Source organism: Melanerpes formicivorus, unplaced genomic scaffold (assembly GCF_026170545.1).
Source record: "Melanerpes formicivorus ecotype bairdi unplaced genomic scaffold, bMelFor1.0.p_v2 SCAF_15, whole genome shotgun sequence".
In the NCBI taxonomy this organism is placed as follows: Eukaryota; Metazoa; Chordata; class Aves; order Piciformes; family Picidae; genus Melanerpes; species Melanerpes formicivorus.
This window is the reverse complement of record NW_027142367.1, coordinates 10,646,926-10,661,068: the sequence shown is the minus strand read 5'-3', so window position 1 is coordinate 10,661,068 and position 14,143 is coordinate 10,646,926. Positions and strand designations below refer to the sequence as shown.

Sequence of the window (14,143 nt, the reverse complement as noted above, 5' to 3'; positions counted from 1 at the left end):
TTCCAAACTCTTTTGCAGCCATTAAAAATAGCCATCTAGCAAACTTAAAACATAAGTATAAACAAATTACTCTGTGTTCAGAACTATCCAGAGTTTTATTGCCAGTCTAATCTAAAATGGTTTGGGGTTGGAAGGGACCTTAAAGATCATCTAGTTCCAAACCCCCTGATGTGGGCAGGGACACTTCCTACTAGAACAGGTTGCTCAAGGCCCCATCCAACCTGGCCTTGAACACTTTCAGGCTTGGAGCCTCCTCAGTTTCTGTGGGCAACCTGTTCCACTGCCTCATGGGGAAGAATTTCTTCCTAATATCTAATCTCAGTTCAGCTTCTCCCAGTTGGAAGTCATTACCCCTTGTCCTGTCACTCCATGCCTTTGTGAAAAGTCCCTCTCTCCAGCTGTCCTGTAGCCCACTTCAAATCCTGGAAGGCTGCTCTGTGGTCTTCCAGGATCCTTCTCTTCTCCAGGCTGGACCACCTCAACCCTCTCAGCCTGTCTTCACAGGAGAGGTTCTCCAGCCCTCTGATCATCTTTGTAGCCTCCTCAGGGCCCACTCTACTGATAGTTCCACTCAATTAAGATTGAATCACCAAATAAGGGCAGAAGAGCAGTGCCCATGCTAATTGGAAAGTGCTGGCTGAGGAACAGATACTACTTTGTTTCTACAAAGACTTGAGATACTTACTTCACTTAAAACTGCCCCCTCAATTTGGGGTGAGTACCAGCTCTACCGTTTTTTGACTGCTGGACACTCAGTGTGGGTGAAACAACCTATTATCACAGGATTCTATCATGGTAGGTGTTAGATGAGACCTGTGGAGATCTTCTGGCCCAAACCCTCTGCTCAAGCAGGGTCAGCCTAAGCAGATTGCCCAGGATGGCAATGTCCAGGGGAGTTTGGAATCTCTCCAAAGAAGGAGAATCCACAAGCTTTCTGGGCAGCCTGCTCCGGTGCTCTGGCACCCTCAGAGGAAAGAAGGTTTTCCTTATTGTTGAGAGCTGCCCTGAAGAAAAAGACTTGAGGGTATTGATGATAAGTGCAACATGAAGTGGCAGCTCGCTTATGCAGCCCAGGAGGCAAATCTTATCCTAGGCTGCATCAAGAGGAGTGTGGTCAGCAGGTCAAGAAAGGTAGTTCTGCCCCTTTCCTCTGCTCTTGTGAGACTCCACCTTGAATACTGCATCCTGTTCAGGTATCCCCATCATAAAAAGGACACAGAACTTGAGTTGGAGTGAGTCCAGAGGGCCACAAAGATGATCCACGGGCTGGAGAACGTGTGCTATGAGGATAGGCTGAGAGAGCTGGGGTGTTCAACCTGGAGAAGAGAAAATTCCAAGGGGGACCTTATAGCTGCCTCCTGAAGGGAACCTACAGGAAGGTTGGAGAGGGTCTTTACATAAGGGTGTCTAGTGACAAGACAAGGGGGAATGGTTTTAAGCTGAGTGAGAGTAGGTTTAGGCTGGATCTTAGGTAGAAGTTCTTCAATACAAAAGTGGTGAGACTCTGAAAGAGGTTGCCCAGAGAAGTTGTGGATGCCTCCTCCCTGGAGGTGTTCAAGGCCAGGTTAGATGAGGCCTTGAGCAACCAAGTGTAGCTGAGAGCTGTCCCATGGCAGGGAGTTTGGAGTAGATGATCTCTAGGGTCCTTTTTAATCTAAATCATTCTATGGTAGAAATTAGAATAAACCTTTATTAGAATATTAGAATAAACCAAACCAGGTTGGAAGAGACCTTCAAGATCATTGCGTCCAACCCATCAACCAATCCAACCCACCCAAACAGCTAACCCATGGCACCAAGCACCCCATCAAGTCTCCTTCTGAACACCTCCAATGATGGCGACTCCACCACCTCCCCAGGCAGCCCATTCCAACGGGCAATCACTCTCTCTGTATAGAACTTCTTCCTAACATCCAACCTGAACCTCCCCTGGCGCAGCCTGAGACTATGTCCTCTTGTTCTGGTATTGGGTGCCTGGGAGAAGAGACCATCATCTGCCTGTCTACAACCTCCCTTCAGGTAGTTGTAGAGAGTGATAAGGTCACCCCTGAGTCTCTATTCTATAGAACATAGAATTCTATGATGGTAGGCTGAACATGAGCCTGCAGTGTGCCCAGGTGGCCAGGAGGGCCAATGGCATCCTGGCCTGCATTAAGAACAGTGTGGCCAGCAGGAGCAGGGAGGTCATTCTGCCCCTGTACACTGCACTGGTTAGGCCACACCTCGAGTACTGTGTCCAGTTCTGGGCCCCTCAGTTTAGGAAGGAGGTTGACTTGCTGGAGCGTGTCCAGAGAAGGGCAGCAAAGTTGGTGAGGGGCTTGGAACACAAGCCCTATGAGGAGAGGCTGAGGGAGCTGGGGCTGCTTAGCCTGGAGAAGAGGAGACTCGGGGGTGACCTTATTGCTCTCTGCAACTACCTGAAGGCAGGTTGTAAACAGGCAGAGGTTGGTCTCTTCTCCCAGGCAGCCAGCACCAGAACAAGAGGACACAGTCTCAGGCTGTGCCAGGGGAGGTTCAGGCTGGAGGTCAGGAGGAAGTTTTACACAGAGAGAGTGATTGCCCATTGGAATGGACTGCCCAGGGAGGTGGTGGAGTCGCCATCACTGGAGGTGTTCAGGAGGAGACTTGACAGGGTGCTTGGTTGCATGGGTTAGTTGATTAGGTGGTGTTGGATGATAGGTTGGACGCAATGATCTTGAAGGTCTCTTCCAACCTGGTCTGGTCTGGTCCGGTCCGGTCCGGTCTATTCTATTCTATTCCTCTTGTGGAAGTTTTTCCCTTATGGAAGCTCCAGTATGTCTGCTGAAATATCGTGGGATATAAATCTTGCTGTGTTGTCTAAGTGCAAGGAGTGACAGAGGAATGGAGCCCTCTAAAATCCGTGCATCTCTGTTGCAGTGGAAGGTTCGGCGGACGCTGGCATTTTCTATACACGAACTTGCTGTCATCCTTGGAGACCAGCTTACAGCTGTAGATCTAGTTCCTGTCTTCAATGGCTTTTTGAAAGACCTGGATGAAGTCAGGATAGGTGTGCTTAAACACTTGCATGACTTCCTGAAGGTATGTCTGTCTTCAGCTCTCAGTCAAGTCCAACTAGGTGTTTTGCTTCGTGTCTGTGTTTGCACTTTGTTTTTTACCATGACACCAGTGCAGCTCCTGGTGGGAGCCCATACAGTTGCCTGCTGAACAGCAGAGTGTGCTTTTCAGATCTCTGATGCTGCTACTTTCTTTGATCTGGAGAGCCTATTTTACCCACTCTAGAGGTGGTAGAAGTCCCATCTCTGGAACCATTCCACATCAACAACCTGCTCTACTTGAAGATGTCCTTGCTGACTGTTAGGGATTGGACTGGATGACCTTTAAAGGTCCCTTCCAAGCCAACCCACACTTAGGATTCTATGGTTTGTGCATGTTTATTCGATATATAGGCACCAGTGGATGGAGTTCATGGCTCTCACCTCTCTGCACAGCTTACTTCTCAAATTTCTGTAGGAGTTTTTCTGCAACTGCCACGTTTTTGGAGCTGAAAGACAGAAATCATAAACCCTTTCTAATCAATGCCATCTTTATTCGTTACTCCTCTTGTTTCCTAGAGTAAAAATAGAGTCTAGATCAGATTTTGCTTTCAGTGTGCCCTGTGTGATTTTACAGACACGGGCATGGTTTGGCTTAGCCCAGGAAAGCAACATCATTGCTCAAGTTTCCATTTTGCTGAGTAACAGCTGTGTGCTCAAGCCCTTGTTCTGTGTGCTGACTGTAGCTGACTGTAGTACATTTCTTCATGTCCCTTTGTTCCAGCTGCTTCATCCTGACAAGAGACGGGAGTACCTCTACCAGCTTCAGGAGTTCCTGGTGACTGATAACAGCCGGAACTGGCGCTTCCGCACGGAGCTGGCTGAGTAAGTCCTTCGCTGGATGCTTGGGTTTGCTCCCATGGGTATTTAAAAATGTTAGAACCATAGAGTACATCATAGAATGTTAAGGGTTGGAAGGGACCTCTAGAGATCATCTAGTCCGACTTCCCTGCCAGAGCAGGATCACCTAGGGCAGGTCACACCGGAATGCATCCAGGTGGGTTTTGAAAGTTTCCAGAGAAGGAGACTCCACAACCTGTCTGGGCAGCCTGCTCCAGTGTTCCATCACCCTCACAGGAAAGAAGTTGTTTCTTATGCTGTGTTCCAGCTTATTGTACCTGTTGTTCCTTGTCTTATGACTGAGCACCACCAAAAAGAGCCTGGCACCTTCATACTGGCAGCCACCCCCCAGATACTTATAGACATTGATAAGATACCCTCTCAACCTTCTCTTCTCAAGACTTTAACAGCCCCACATCTCTCAGTCTCCCTTCATAGGAGAGTTGTTCAAGTCCCTTCATCATCCTCGTAGCTCTCCATTGGACTCTCTCAAGTACACCCCTGTCTCTCTTGAATTTGGGCTCACAAAACCAGACACAGTATTTGATGTCTGGTCTCACCGGGGCAGAGTAGAGGGGGAGGAGAACCTCCCTAGACCTGCTGGACACACTTTTCTTGATGCACCTCAGGATGCCATTGGCCCTCTTGGCCACAAGGGCACATTGTTGTCCTGTGGATAACTTCCTGTCCTCTAGGACTCCAGGGTCTTTCTCAATAGAGCTGTTTTCCAGTAGATGCTTTCCAGTGACACCCTCCATTTAATTTCTAAGTAGTGAATAGACCCTATGCTCCTCCACTTGTGTCCCTTGCTTAAAAATTCCCAGTAGTTGTATAACACTTAAAATAGTTGGAACTTGAATGTACTTTTCTATCACCATGTGTTGAAAACATTACCCTTCTGTAAAAGCTCCCAGAAGACAAGACCAGACCACCTCTTGTTGCTCTTGAAGTCAGTAGAAGTGTCCTAACAAGGTGGTTTCAAATTGGTGTATTTACTGAGGAGGTTGAATTCTTGATCATGAAACAAAGAAGGTCAAGATCTTGAGGGAAGTAATGAAAGTGAGTGGCACAATAGAGTCTTTGAACTTCACCTAAGCAGACTTTGGTTTTCTCATGGAGCTGGTAGGTGGGTTTCTATGGGAGGCAGCTCTGAAGGATCAGCTGGCAGAGGCAGAGGCTTATGACATTCAGCAAGGGACAGGTGCCAAGTCCTCTGTGAGAAGGAAGAGCCTCTGGCAGTGAAACTGAGGATGGGTTCTTCTGGGAAAGCTCTGCTGGAAAGCCCCAGAGTCTCATGGAGAGCAGTGAGCTGAACATGAGCCAACAGCATATCCTGGCAGCACTATCCTGGGCTCTATCAACCATCAGTGGATGGTGAGAAGGGAGTAGAACCCTCTGATCAACACACATTAGATCCCATCTGGAGTAATGAATCTATACTGGTACAGGAACGATGCTGGTAAACTGGAGCATGTTCAGTAGAAGGCCACCAAGGTGATCAAGGCTACAGCACTTACCCTGTCAGGAGAGACTGTGTGACCAGGGATGATGAATTGAGCACTAGTTGCAGGGTATGTTTTGATGTAAAGTTGAGAGACTTCCTTTAACACCTGGTCGTGGTGCCATGGTGGGTTTGCTACATTTAAGTGTTGTTTTGACTCAGTAGCTATAAATCACTTACCTGTTGCTGCTGGAGACGTTCCATCATTACACCATGTCACATATCATGCCACTTCTGACATATTTTCACAGAATCACAGAGTGGGTGGGGGTTGGGACCTCTGAAGACCATCCAACCCCACCCCCCCCCCCGCTAAAGCAGGGTCACCCACAGCAGGTTGCCCAAGATGGCAGTGTCCAGGTGGGTTTGGAATCTCTCCAGAGAAGGAGACTCCACAAGCTCTCTGGGCAGCCTGCTCCAGCACTCTGTCACCCTCAAAGTAAAGAACTTTTCCCTCAGTTTCAGATAGAATAAAGGAGTTTTTCCATACATTCAAATGGAATTTTCTACCATTCATGACACATACTGGTGTCTGCAGCCTGCTGAGATCTTAACCATTTCATTACAAATTGAAGAAGAAGACAATTTCTTTAGCTGTCTGCTCTGCTCTGCAGTAGAAGCTGATGGTTTGATAGACCAGTTGTAGTTCAGTGACAAAGTTACTCATCAGATTAAGAGCAGTTGCTTTGTAGCTGCATGAGATGTCTTCACCAGGTACTTGTTCACAACTGGATCGCTGTGCTGTGTGTAGGTCGTAGTCACTGCCACCATCCCTGCCTTCTGCATCCAACCTTGGTTCCTTTTCTTCTCCCTCAGCTTTTCATTCTATTTCTCTAGCTGTCCAGTCTATTCTGCAGTAGATGTTGATAGATCAGTGTACTTCAGTGACAAGGTTACTCCTCAGACTAAGAGTAGTTGCTTTGTGGCTGCATGGTAAATGTGTGAGATGTCTTCACCAGGTAGTCATTCACAACTGGATGGCTCTGCTGCATGGAAGTCATTGCCAGAATCCCTGCCTTCTGCATGCAGCCTCTCCCTCAGCTTTTCGTTCTTGGAGCTCACACAGCACTTTGCCTGTATGGTGAATAAGTGACAATTTAAAACTTGGAGGTGCCCCACAGCCAGACGGCTGGCTTTGGAAGCCAGAAGATTTGACTTCTCTGTAGCTTTGTGGTGACAGCATTGCTGTCATGTACATGATCGTATTCCCAGTTGAAGCTGCCTTCCTGATTATAATGGACTCTCTTTGGCTCTTCTTCCATCTTGTAGGCAACTGATCTTGCTTCTGGACCTGTACAGCGCCAGAGACATCTATGACTACTTGCGACCCATCGCATTCAGCCTCTGTGCAGACAAAGTGTCCTCTGTCCGTTGTATTTCTTACAAGCTGGTAAAGCAAGCTAAGTAACTTCAGGCTAATCAGGCTTCTGGGGGGTTGGTGGTCAGAACTAAATTTGGTGTTTCTTCTCCTTTCTTTCAAGGTTAGTGAAATGGTAAGAAAGCTCTACATGGCTTCAACATCAACCTTCATGGTTGACCTCACGAATGAACTTGTCGAGAAATTCTGCAGATGCCTCAAATGGTCTGGGCGGCAAACTTTCATCTTCATATGCCAGGTGAAATGTCTTCTTGTTCAGCTTTTGGGGGTTGTGGGGGTAAGAACAAAGGGGAGTTAGCGACTGGAGCTCTTCAGCTGTCTATTGACACTATTTTCATGAGTGCTTGAGAACTTTGTTTTCAATGGAATATGTTTCACGGCTGCTTTCTGCAGTGTTGATCCACAGATGAGCTTGAATGCATCTTGAGTTTAGCATTTTGACCTCAGGTTGTCAGATCTGGTGTTGGATATAGAATAAAAGTAAAAGCATAGCAAAATCATTCCCGAGCTGGGAAAGAGCTTTGCTACTCAGCATGAGGTCAGGCCCTTATAACATGCTGCAGAACCTACCACTTCTTGGGGTTACCCTTTAGAAATCAAGCACTAGGAGCTGCCCATGCCTCTTTGGCCAGCTAGTGCAGCCTGGTCAAACCCAACATATCCTCAACAAACTAAGCAAAAGAGCTGAAACTAGCTGGGGTTCCAAGGGTCATATTTGGAGGATGTAGCAGAGGTGCAGAGTGGGAGCCGGTGTGGCTGGTGGCCAAGTGTTTGGAGAAATGAGCTTTGAGCTTCCTTAGAAACATCTTTTTGGGTAAGCCAGAGGTTTATTAGATGCTTACTGTCTTAATATATTACCTAGTGAAAACAAAGATGAAATTAATCTTGGAAAGCATTGGGAATCACAAGAACAGCAGGGGGTGAAAGGGACCTCTGGAGATGATCTAGTCCAACCCCCCTGATAAAGCAGGGTCACCTGTTTTCTAGTGGTACAGTAACTAACCAAAACCACCACCCAATACTGCCAGATTGCCTTCTATCTAACCTTAACCTGCTTCATCCTCTACAAAGTGTTGTACCATATTTACAGCTGGTGGTAACCACAAAGCTCTATTTGTGCTGTGAAGGTGGTAAGATCTGTTAGCTCAGATGTCTTGGGATTTTATCCTCCTACTTTGCGGAAATCTAATGGAATTGCTTCTGCCTTCTTGCCAGTCCGTCATTGAAGATGATTGCCTGCCCATGGACCAGTTTGCTGTGCATCTGTTGCCACACTTACTGCACTTGGCATCTGACAGGATTCCAAATGTTCGACTGCTGCTTGCAAAAACATTAAAGCAAACCCTTTTAGAGAAAGGTTAGTGGTGCAAAGAGTTGCAGTGAGCTGACTCTGTGTCTTTTTGTCCCTCCACTTCCCTGCTGGGAAAGAAGTCACATCAGACTTGGGTTGCTCTTGCTCTTGCTTCTTGGTGTGGGATGTTACCTTGGCTGAGATAAAACCATTCATCTTCAGATGGTGTCAGAGCCACTGTGGTGTAGGGCTCGGGAACTAAGAGTTCCTGCCTGCCTTCTAATACTATTTTCCTTAGTTTGTAAAGGTATCATCATAGAATCACAAAGTGACTTCAGTTGGAATGGATCTTAAAAAATCATCTAGTTCCACCCCCCCTGCCATGGGCAGGGACACCTCCTACTAGAACAGGTTGCTCAAGGCCCCATCCAGCCTGGCTTGGAACACTTCCAGGCTTGAAGCCTCCACAACTTCTGTGGACAACCTGTTCCAGTGTCTCAGCACCCTCATGGGGAAGAATTTTTTCAGGGCACAGAAAGAACAAATGAAGAACGAGCAACCAAGGAGTTGTTCAGCAACTTTTTTTACCAGTTAAAGGGTAATTTAAAAGTAAAATGTCTGTGTAATAAAAATAAGGAAAAAAAAAACCTTCCATACAAATCCACCATCTGTTTTCTCACTGGGGAAGAAGAGATGGCTGAGGTTTGGGGTTTGTATTTTATGGTAGCAGTGGGAAGGAAGCTTCTCTGGAGTCTCTTCAGGGACGTTAGACACGCAGCTTTCAATCTGCAGACTTTGCTTAGGAAAGCATCTCCAATGCACAGTCAGCAGGGAGTCCAGAGCCCTGTAAAGGAACATAGCATAGATGAGGCCTCTCTATGAGAAAGACACTGAGCTGCTGGAGCAGGTCCAGAGTAGGGCAGCAGACTTGGAGAAGGGTCTGGAGAACAGGTCTGACGAAGAGTGGCTGAGGAAACTGGGGTAGTTTAGCTTGGAGAAAAGGATGCTCAGGGGAAACCTTGCTCTACAACTACCTGAAAGGAGGTTGGAGCAAGGTCAGGGTTGGCCTCTTCTTTGTAGTAACAAGTGGTAGGAGCAAAGAGAAAAGGGCCTCAAGTTGCACCAGGGGTGGTTTAAGTTGGACATCAGAAGAACCTTCTTTGTTGAAAGGGTTCTCAAACATTGGACAGGCTCCCCAGGGAGGTGGTTGAATCCCCATCCCTGGAGCTGTTTCCAAGAGGCAGAGATGTGGTGCTGAGGGCCCTGGTTTAGCAGCAGCCTTGGCAGAGTTAGGTAATGGTTGGACTTGATCCGAAAGGTCCTTTCCAGCCCCAAGGATTCTGTGGCTCTGTGTGCACCTACTCAGCTGTTCCCCTTTGACTCTGTGTCTCCTGAGATCCCCAACCTCACGACAGCCTGCTGAGGTTTGCCTTGAAGCATCTCCTGTCTCTTCCTGACATAACTTTTGTGGCTGTTCTCTTCCAGAATATTTCCTCAATTCTGCCAACTCTCATCAAGAAGCTGTGGAACAAACCATTATGGTGCTTCAAATGGATGATGACAATGACGTCAAATACTTAGCCAGCATCCACCCTGCCAGTACCAAAATCGCAGATGATGCCATGAGCACCACTTCCTCAACTTACTGACGAGTCCTCCATGTTGCTGTCAATAAAGAGATTTCAAAGCAACTCTCCTCATCTGCTTCTAAAATGGGTGATCTGGGATAACCTCTTGGGAAGGGAAGACTCCTTGCCAGATGGAAAGGGTGGATGTCACCTAAGCCTCCAGAAGCAGGGATTTTTAAGTGGAGAGAAGTTGACCATGCCTGTTGTCAGTTTTGACTTCTAGCTCAACGCTGCTCAGAGGATTCTTTTTGCCACCGAAGCCTTAAATCTTCTGTCTTCCTCAACAACTGAAAACTTGAATTGGCAGATCATTGTCATTGCAGAACAGATGTGATTCTGTTGTTTTGTTTGGTTTGTTTTTCCAGAGACCTTGCCTTGTTTCTCCAGAGGAGTTAGCAAGTATTTTCCTGTAGCAGCTTGGAGATGAAATGGCCAGAAATTTATACCGGGATGTAAAAAGCAAACAGAGAAGAAAACCTCCAGTATTAGCTCTCAGAAAGTTTGGGTTTGTTGCTTTGGGGCTTTTTTTTAATCGTTCAAGGACTCAGTTTGTGTGCAGCTGGCCACACCTTGAAGTGGGTGACTGTCTTGTCAGTGGGGGGCAAAATGGAGATTTGGGTTTCTCTTAAGGGCTCAGTGCTAACACTAACCTAGGATTTGATACTTCTGTTTTTTTTAATCTTTAAATGCAGCATATTGCTGTACCCATTGGCAGAAAAAACTTTTGCTGAGTACCTGCATTCTAATTATTTTCATGCTGGTCATGACCTAAAGAAGAAGAAAAATTATTAGCACATGTACTTTGAGTCAGGTATTTTTAACTTGATGATCAGCTCTTGAGGTGCAACTGTTTTGGTTGTTTTATGGGGGGTTGTTTTGTTTTGGTTTTCCTTCTTCATATACTGTACATATCTGTCAGCCTCCTTGGAGGGCTGCAGCCTTTACTCATGTTGTTTAAAGCTGTTGTGATACAAGTTGTTCTCTATTTGTCCAAATAAAATTTATTAATAAGATTGAAAACAAAACTGGTGACCTTTTTAAGACATTAAAAGAAGAAGTTTGGCATTTAAGTGGCCTTTTTTGTTTGGTTCCCCCCTGCCTTCCCCCCCCCCCCCCAGTTTTTTGACATCTGTGGCAGGGGAAAAGGGGTTGCTTCATAATAGAATCCTAGAATGGTTTGGGTTGGAAGGGACCTCTAGAAATCATAGAGTTCAAACCCCCTGCCAGAGCAGGATCACCTCGAGTAGGTGACACAGGAACAAATCCAGGTTGGCTTTGAAAGTTTACAGAGGAGCCTCCACAACTTCTCTGGGCAGCCTGTTCTAGTGTTTTGTCACCCTTACAGTGAAAAAGTTTTTCCTTCTGTTCATGTAGAACCTCCTGTGCTCCAGCTTGCACCCACTGCCCCTTGTCCTATCATTTGGCATGGCTGAGAATAGCCTGGCTAGGTCCTCCGGACACTCACCCTTCACATCTTTATAAACACCTCCCAGTCTCAGGCTACAGAGCCCCAGCTCCCTCAGCCTTTCCTCATAAGGAGATGTTCCACTCCCTTCATCATTTTTGTGGCTCTGCACTGGACTCTCTCAAGCAGTTCCCTGAGATTCCCTGCTCTCCAGCAGGTCAGTCCCCAGCCAGTACTTTATTGTGTATGAGGCATCCCTTGGTGCTCTGGAATCATTCCCTCCAGTGTGAAATGGTGTCAGAGCACGGCTGAACACTCACCTCAGTCCTCAGGAACTGGAGAGTTCAAACTGCTTTCAGTCCACTGCCAGCTTTCCTCTGATACAGCATCTCCTTTTGTGTCTTCTAGGGGCAACTTGCTTAAGTCTCCTTCTCCCCAGCCTGCTGAACCAGAAGCACGTGAAGCTTACCTTCCTGAGGAGGTTGAAAGTGCTGTGGCAGCTTAGCTTTGATGGGTTTGGGCAGCACGTTGTTACTTCCCAGCTGGTGATACCCTGGCAGTTCAGCCTCAGGCAAGTTCCTCTTTCCTGCCCCCCTGTTCTCTTGGGAAATCATAGAATGGTTTGGGTTGGAAGAGACTTCCCAAGGTCCAACACCCCTGCAGTGAGCAGGGACTTCTAATGATCATGTTGCTCGGAGTCTTGTCAAGCCTGACTTTGAATACCTCCAAGGATGTGGCCTCAACTTTCATCCTTCTGCAGTTTCTTGTATTTAGTAAACAGGGAGTTGCTATTTACTTCCCACAGGCCTGCTTCTCTCTGGAGGATGGCCATGGAGGTGTTCAGATAGGGTCATCTCTGCCCTGAAGCTTGGTGTGTTTGGGGCTTTGGAGGTTTCCTTATTTCTTTATGGTTGAGGTTTGGGATTTTCTGGTTTGGGGTTTTTGTTTTGTTCTGGGTTGAGTTTGTTTCTCCTGGATTTGGTTTGGTGGGTTGGCTTTTAGAGATGGATTCTCTACTTGTCCCTTTTTCCCCTATCAAAATCAGCTTCACATTTTGACAAGGCAGCTCTGTGCCCGGTTGTACGAACAGGCAAAGCAACCTCAAGGACTCCAGCCAGTCACTAGTGGTGTCCCCCAGGGATCAGTGCTGGGCCCAATCCTGTTCAGTATCTTTATTGATGATCTGGATGAGGGGATTGAGTCAGTAAATTTGCAGATGACACTAAGCTGGGGGCAGGAGTTGATCTGTTAGAGGGTAGGAGAGCTCTGCAGAGGGACCTTGACTGGCTAGACAGATGGGCATGAGGCATGAGATTTAACACATCTAAGTGCTGGGTGCTGCACATCGGCCACAACAACCCCATGCAGAGCTACAGGCTGGGGTCAGTGTGGCTGGAGAGTGGCCAGGCAGAAAGGGACCTGGGGGTACTGGTTGATGGTCGGATGAACATGAGCCAGCAGTGTGCCCAGGTGGCTAAGAAGGCCAATGGCATCCTGGCCTGTATCAGGAACAGTGTGGCCAGCAGGAGCAGGGAGGTCATTCTGCCCCTGTACACTGCACTGGTTAGGCCACACCTCGAGTCCTGTGTCCAGTTCTGGGCCCCTCAGTTTAGGAAGGATGTTGACTTGCTGGAAGGTGTCCAGAGAAGGGCAACAAAGCTGGGGAGGGGTTTGGAGCACAGCCCTGAGAGGAGAGGCTGAGGGAGCTGGGGTTGCTTACCCTGGAGAAGAGGAGGCTCAGTGCAGATCTTACTGCTGTCTACAACTACCTGGATGGAGGTTGTAGCCAGGTGTTCTGTTTCTTCAGTACTGCTGCAGGCCTGTGAATCTGTGGGAGAGTTTGAGGGTTTTCATTAAATCACAAAATGGTTTGGGTTGGAAGGCTCCTATAAAGGTCATCTAGTCTGACCACCTGCAGTCAACAGGGACATCAGGTTGCTCAGAGCCCCGGTCCTGGAGTGGTTCCAGGGGCTGGAGCTTCTACTCGCTCCCTGGGCAATCTGATTCAGCGTTTCACCACTGTCGAGGTCAAAGAAGTCTGCTTTCTCTCTACTCTGAGTCTCCCCTCTCTTAGTTTAAAGCCATCACCCCTTGTCCTGTCACAACAGGTCCTGCTAAATAGACTGTCCCCAGCTTTCTGATTGTACTGAAAAACCACAAGGTTTTTCTGGAGCCTTTTGTTCTCCAGGCTGAACAACCCCAACCCAGCCTCACAGCAGAGAGCTTCCAGGCCTCAGATCATTTTTGTAGCCTCCTCTGGCCCTGCTCCGTCAGGTCCATGTCTCCTGTGCTGAGGACTCCAGTGCTGGGCCCAGCCCTGCAGGTGACATCTCTCTTCCTGAGTATTTTCAGTTGCAGAGCGCCTGAATGCCCCTGGCCTCTGCCTCCTTTCTGCTTGATTTGGTGATTCCTAAGAAGTGAAAGGGAAGCGAAGCCTCTGCTTTATTCTCCGCCCTGCCCCAGGAGCGTTTGCTCTACCGCCTGAGGCATGTGTTGGCCGTTGCTGAGCTCTGACAGGGAATTTTCTCCTGCAGGTGGTGGTAGCAGAGTCAGGAATTCAAGCTTCAACTTCTCCCTAAGGAGATGAGCTCTGAGGAAATGTGCCTCTCAGTTATCAGCTGGGGGAAAAAGGAGCTGGCTTTCCTGTGGGGCTGTGCCTCAGAATGCTGCCAAAGATCCTGGTGAGTTCCCTCCTGAGTTTGTCTCACCTGAATCAAGTTTGGAGCTTTGTAGCTCATTCCCCCTTGGTCAGGATTTCTTGAGCAGAACGTGAGGTTGCTCACAAATTGTCATCTGTTGGTCCACAGCTTCCCAAAACCAGTGTCATAGCTCATCCCCCCTCTCCCTGGTGGAATCCCAAAGCACTCCTGCACAGGCAGTTCTTGCTAGTTTCCAGTTGATCTCTTGGCTCGCTCAGCCTGGAGCTTTTCTTTGTGGGAAATCTCTTTTTTCCCATGCCCTGCTTCCAGCTCTGCCTTTCTCCTGCTTGCTGTTCTTCGCAGCAGGGTCTGTCTGCAGTTGTTCCT

At 47.8% G+C, this 14,143-nt stretch overlaps 1 protein-coding gene across 7 annotated transcripts in view; it reads left to right on the top strand.

The window, feature by feature from the left end:
* PPP4R1 (protein phosphatase 4 regulatory subunit 1) overlaps positions 1-10,737 on the top strand; it is a 79,136-nt gene extending 68,399 nt beyond the window's left edge. For 6 of the 7 annotated variants that reach the window (XM_068147613.1, XM_068147611.1, XM_068147614.1 and 3 more), the window contains 6 exons: positions 2,899-3,060; positions 3,799-3,899; positions 6,685-6,805; positions 6,897-7,031; positions 8,009-8,150; positions 9,570-10,737. In XM_068147613.1, coding sequence (XP_068003714.1) covers positions 2,899-3,060; positions 3,799-3,899; positions 6,685-6,805; positions 6,897-7,031; positions 8,009-8,150; positions 9,570-9,733 — 825 coding nt within the window. In that variant the 3' untranslated portion in view covers positions 9,734-10,737. The remainder of the gene's footprint in view (positions 1-2,898; positions 3,061-3,798; positions 3,900-6,684; positions 6,806-6,896; positions 7,032-8,008; positions 8,151-9,569) is intronic. The other variant, XM_068147610.1, reaches the window with a different exon arrangement.
* The last annotated feature ends 3,406 nt before the right edge of the window (positions 10,738-14,143 follow it).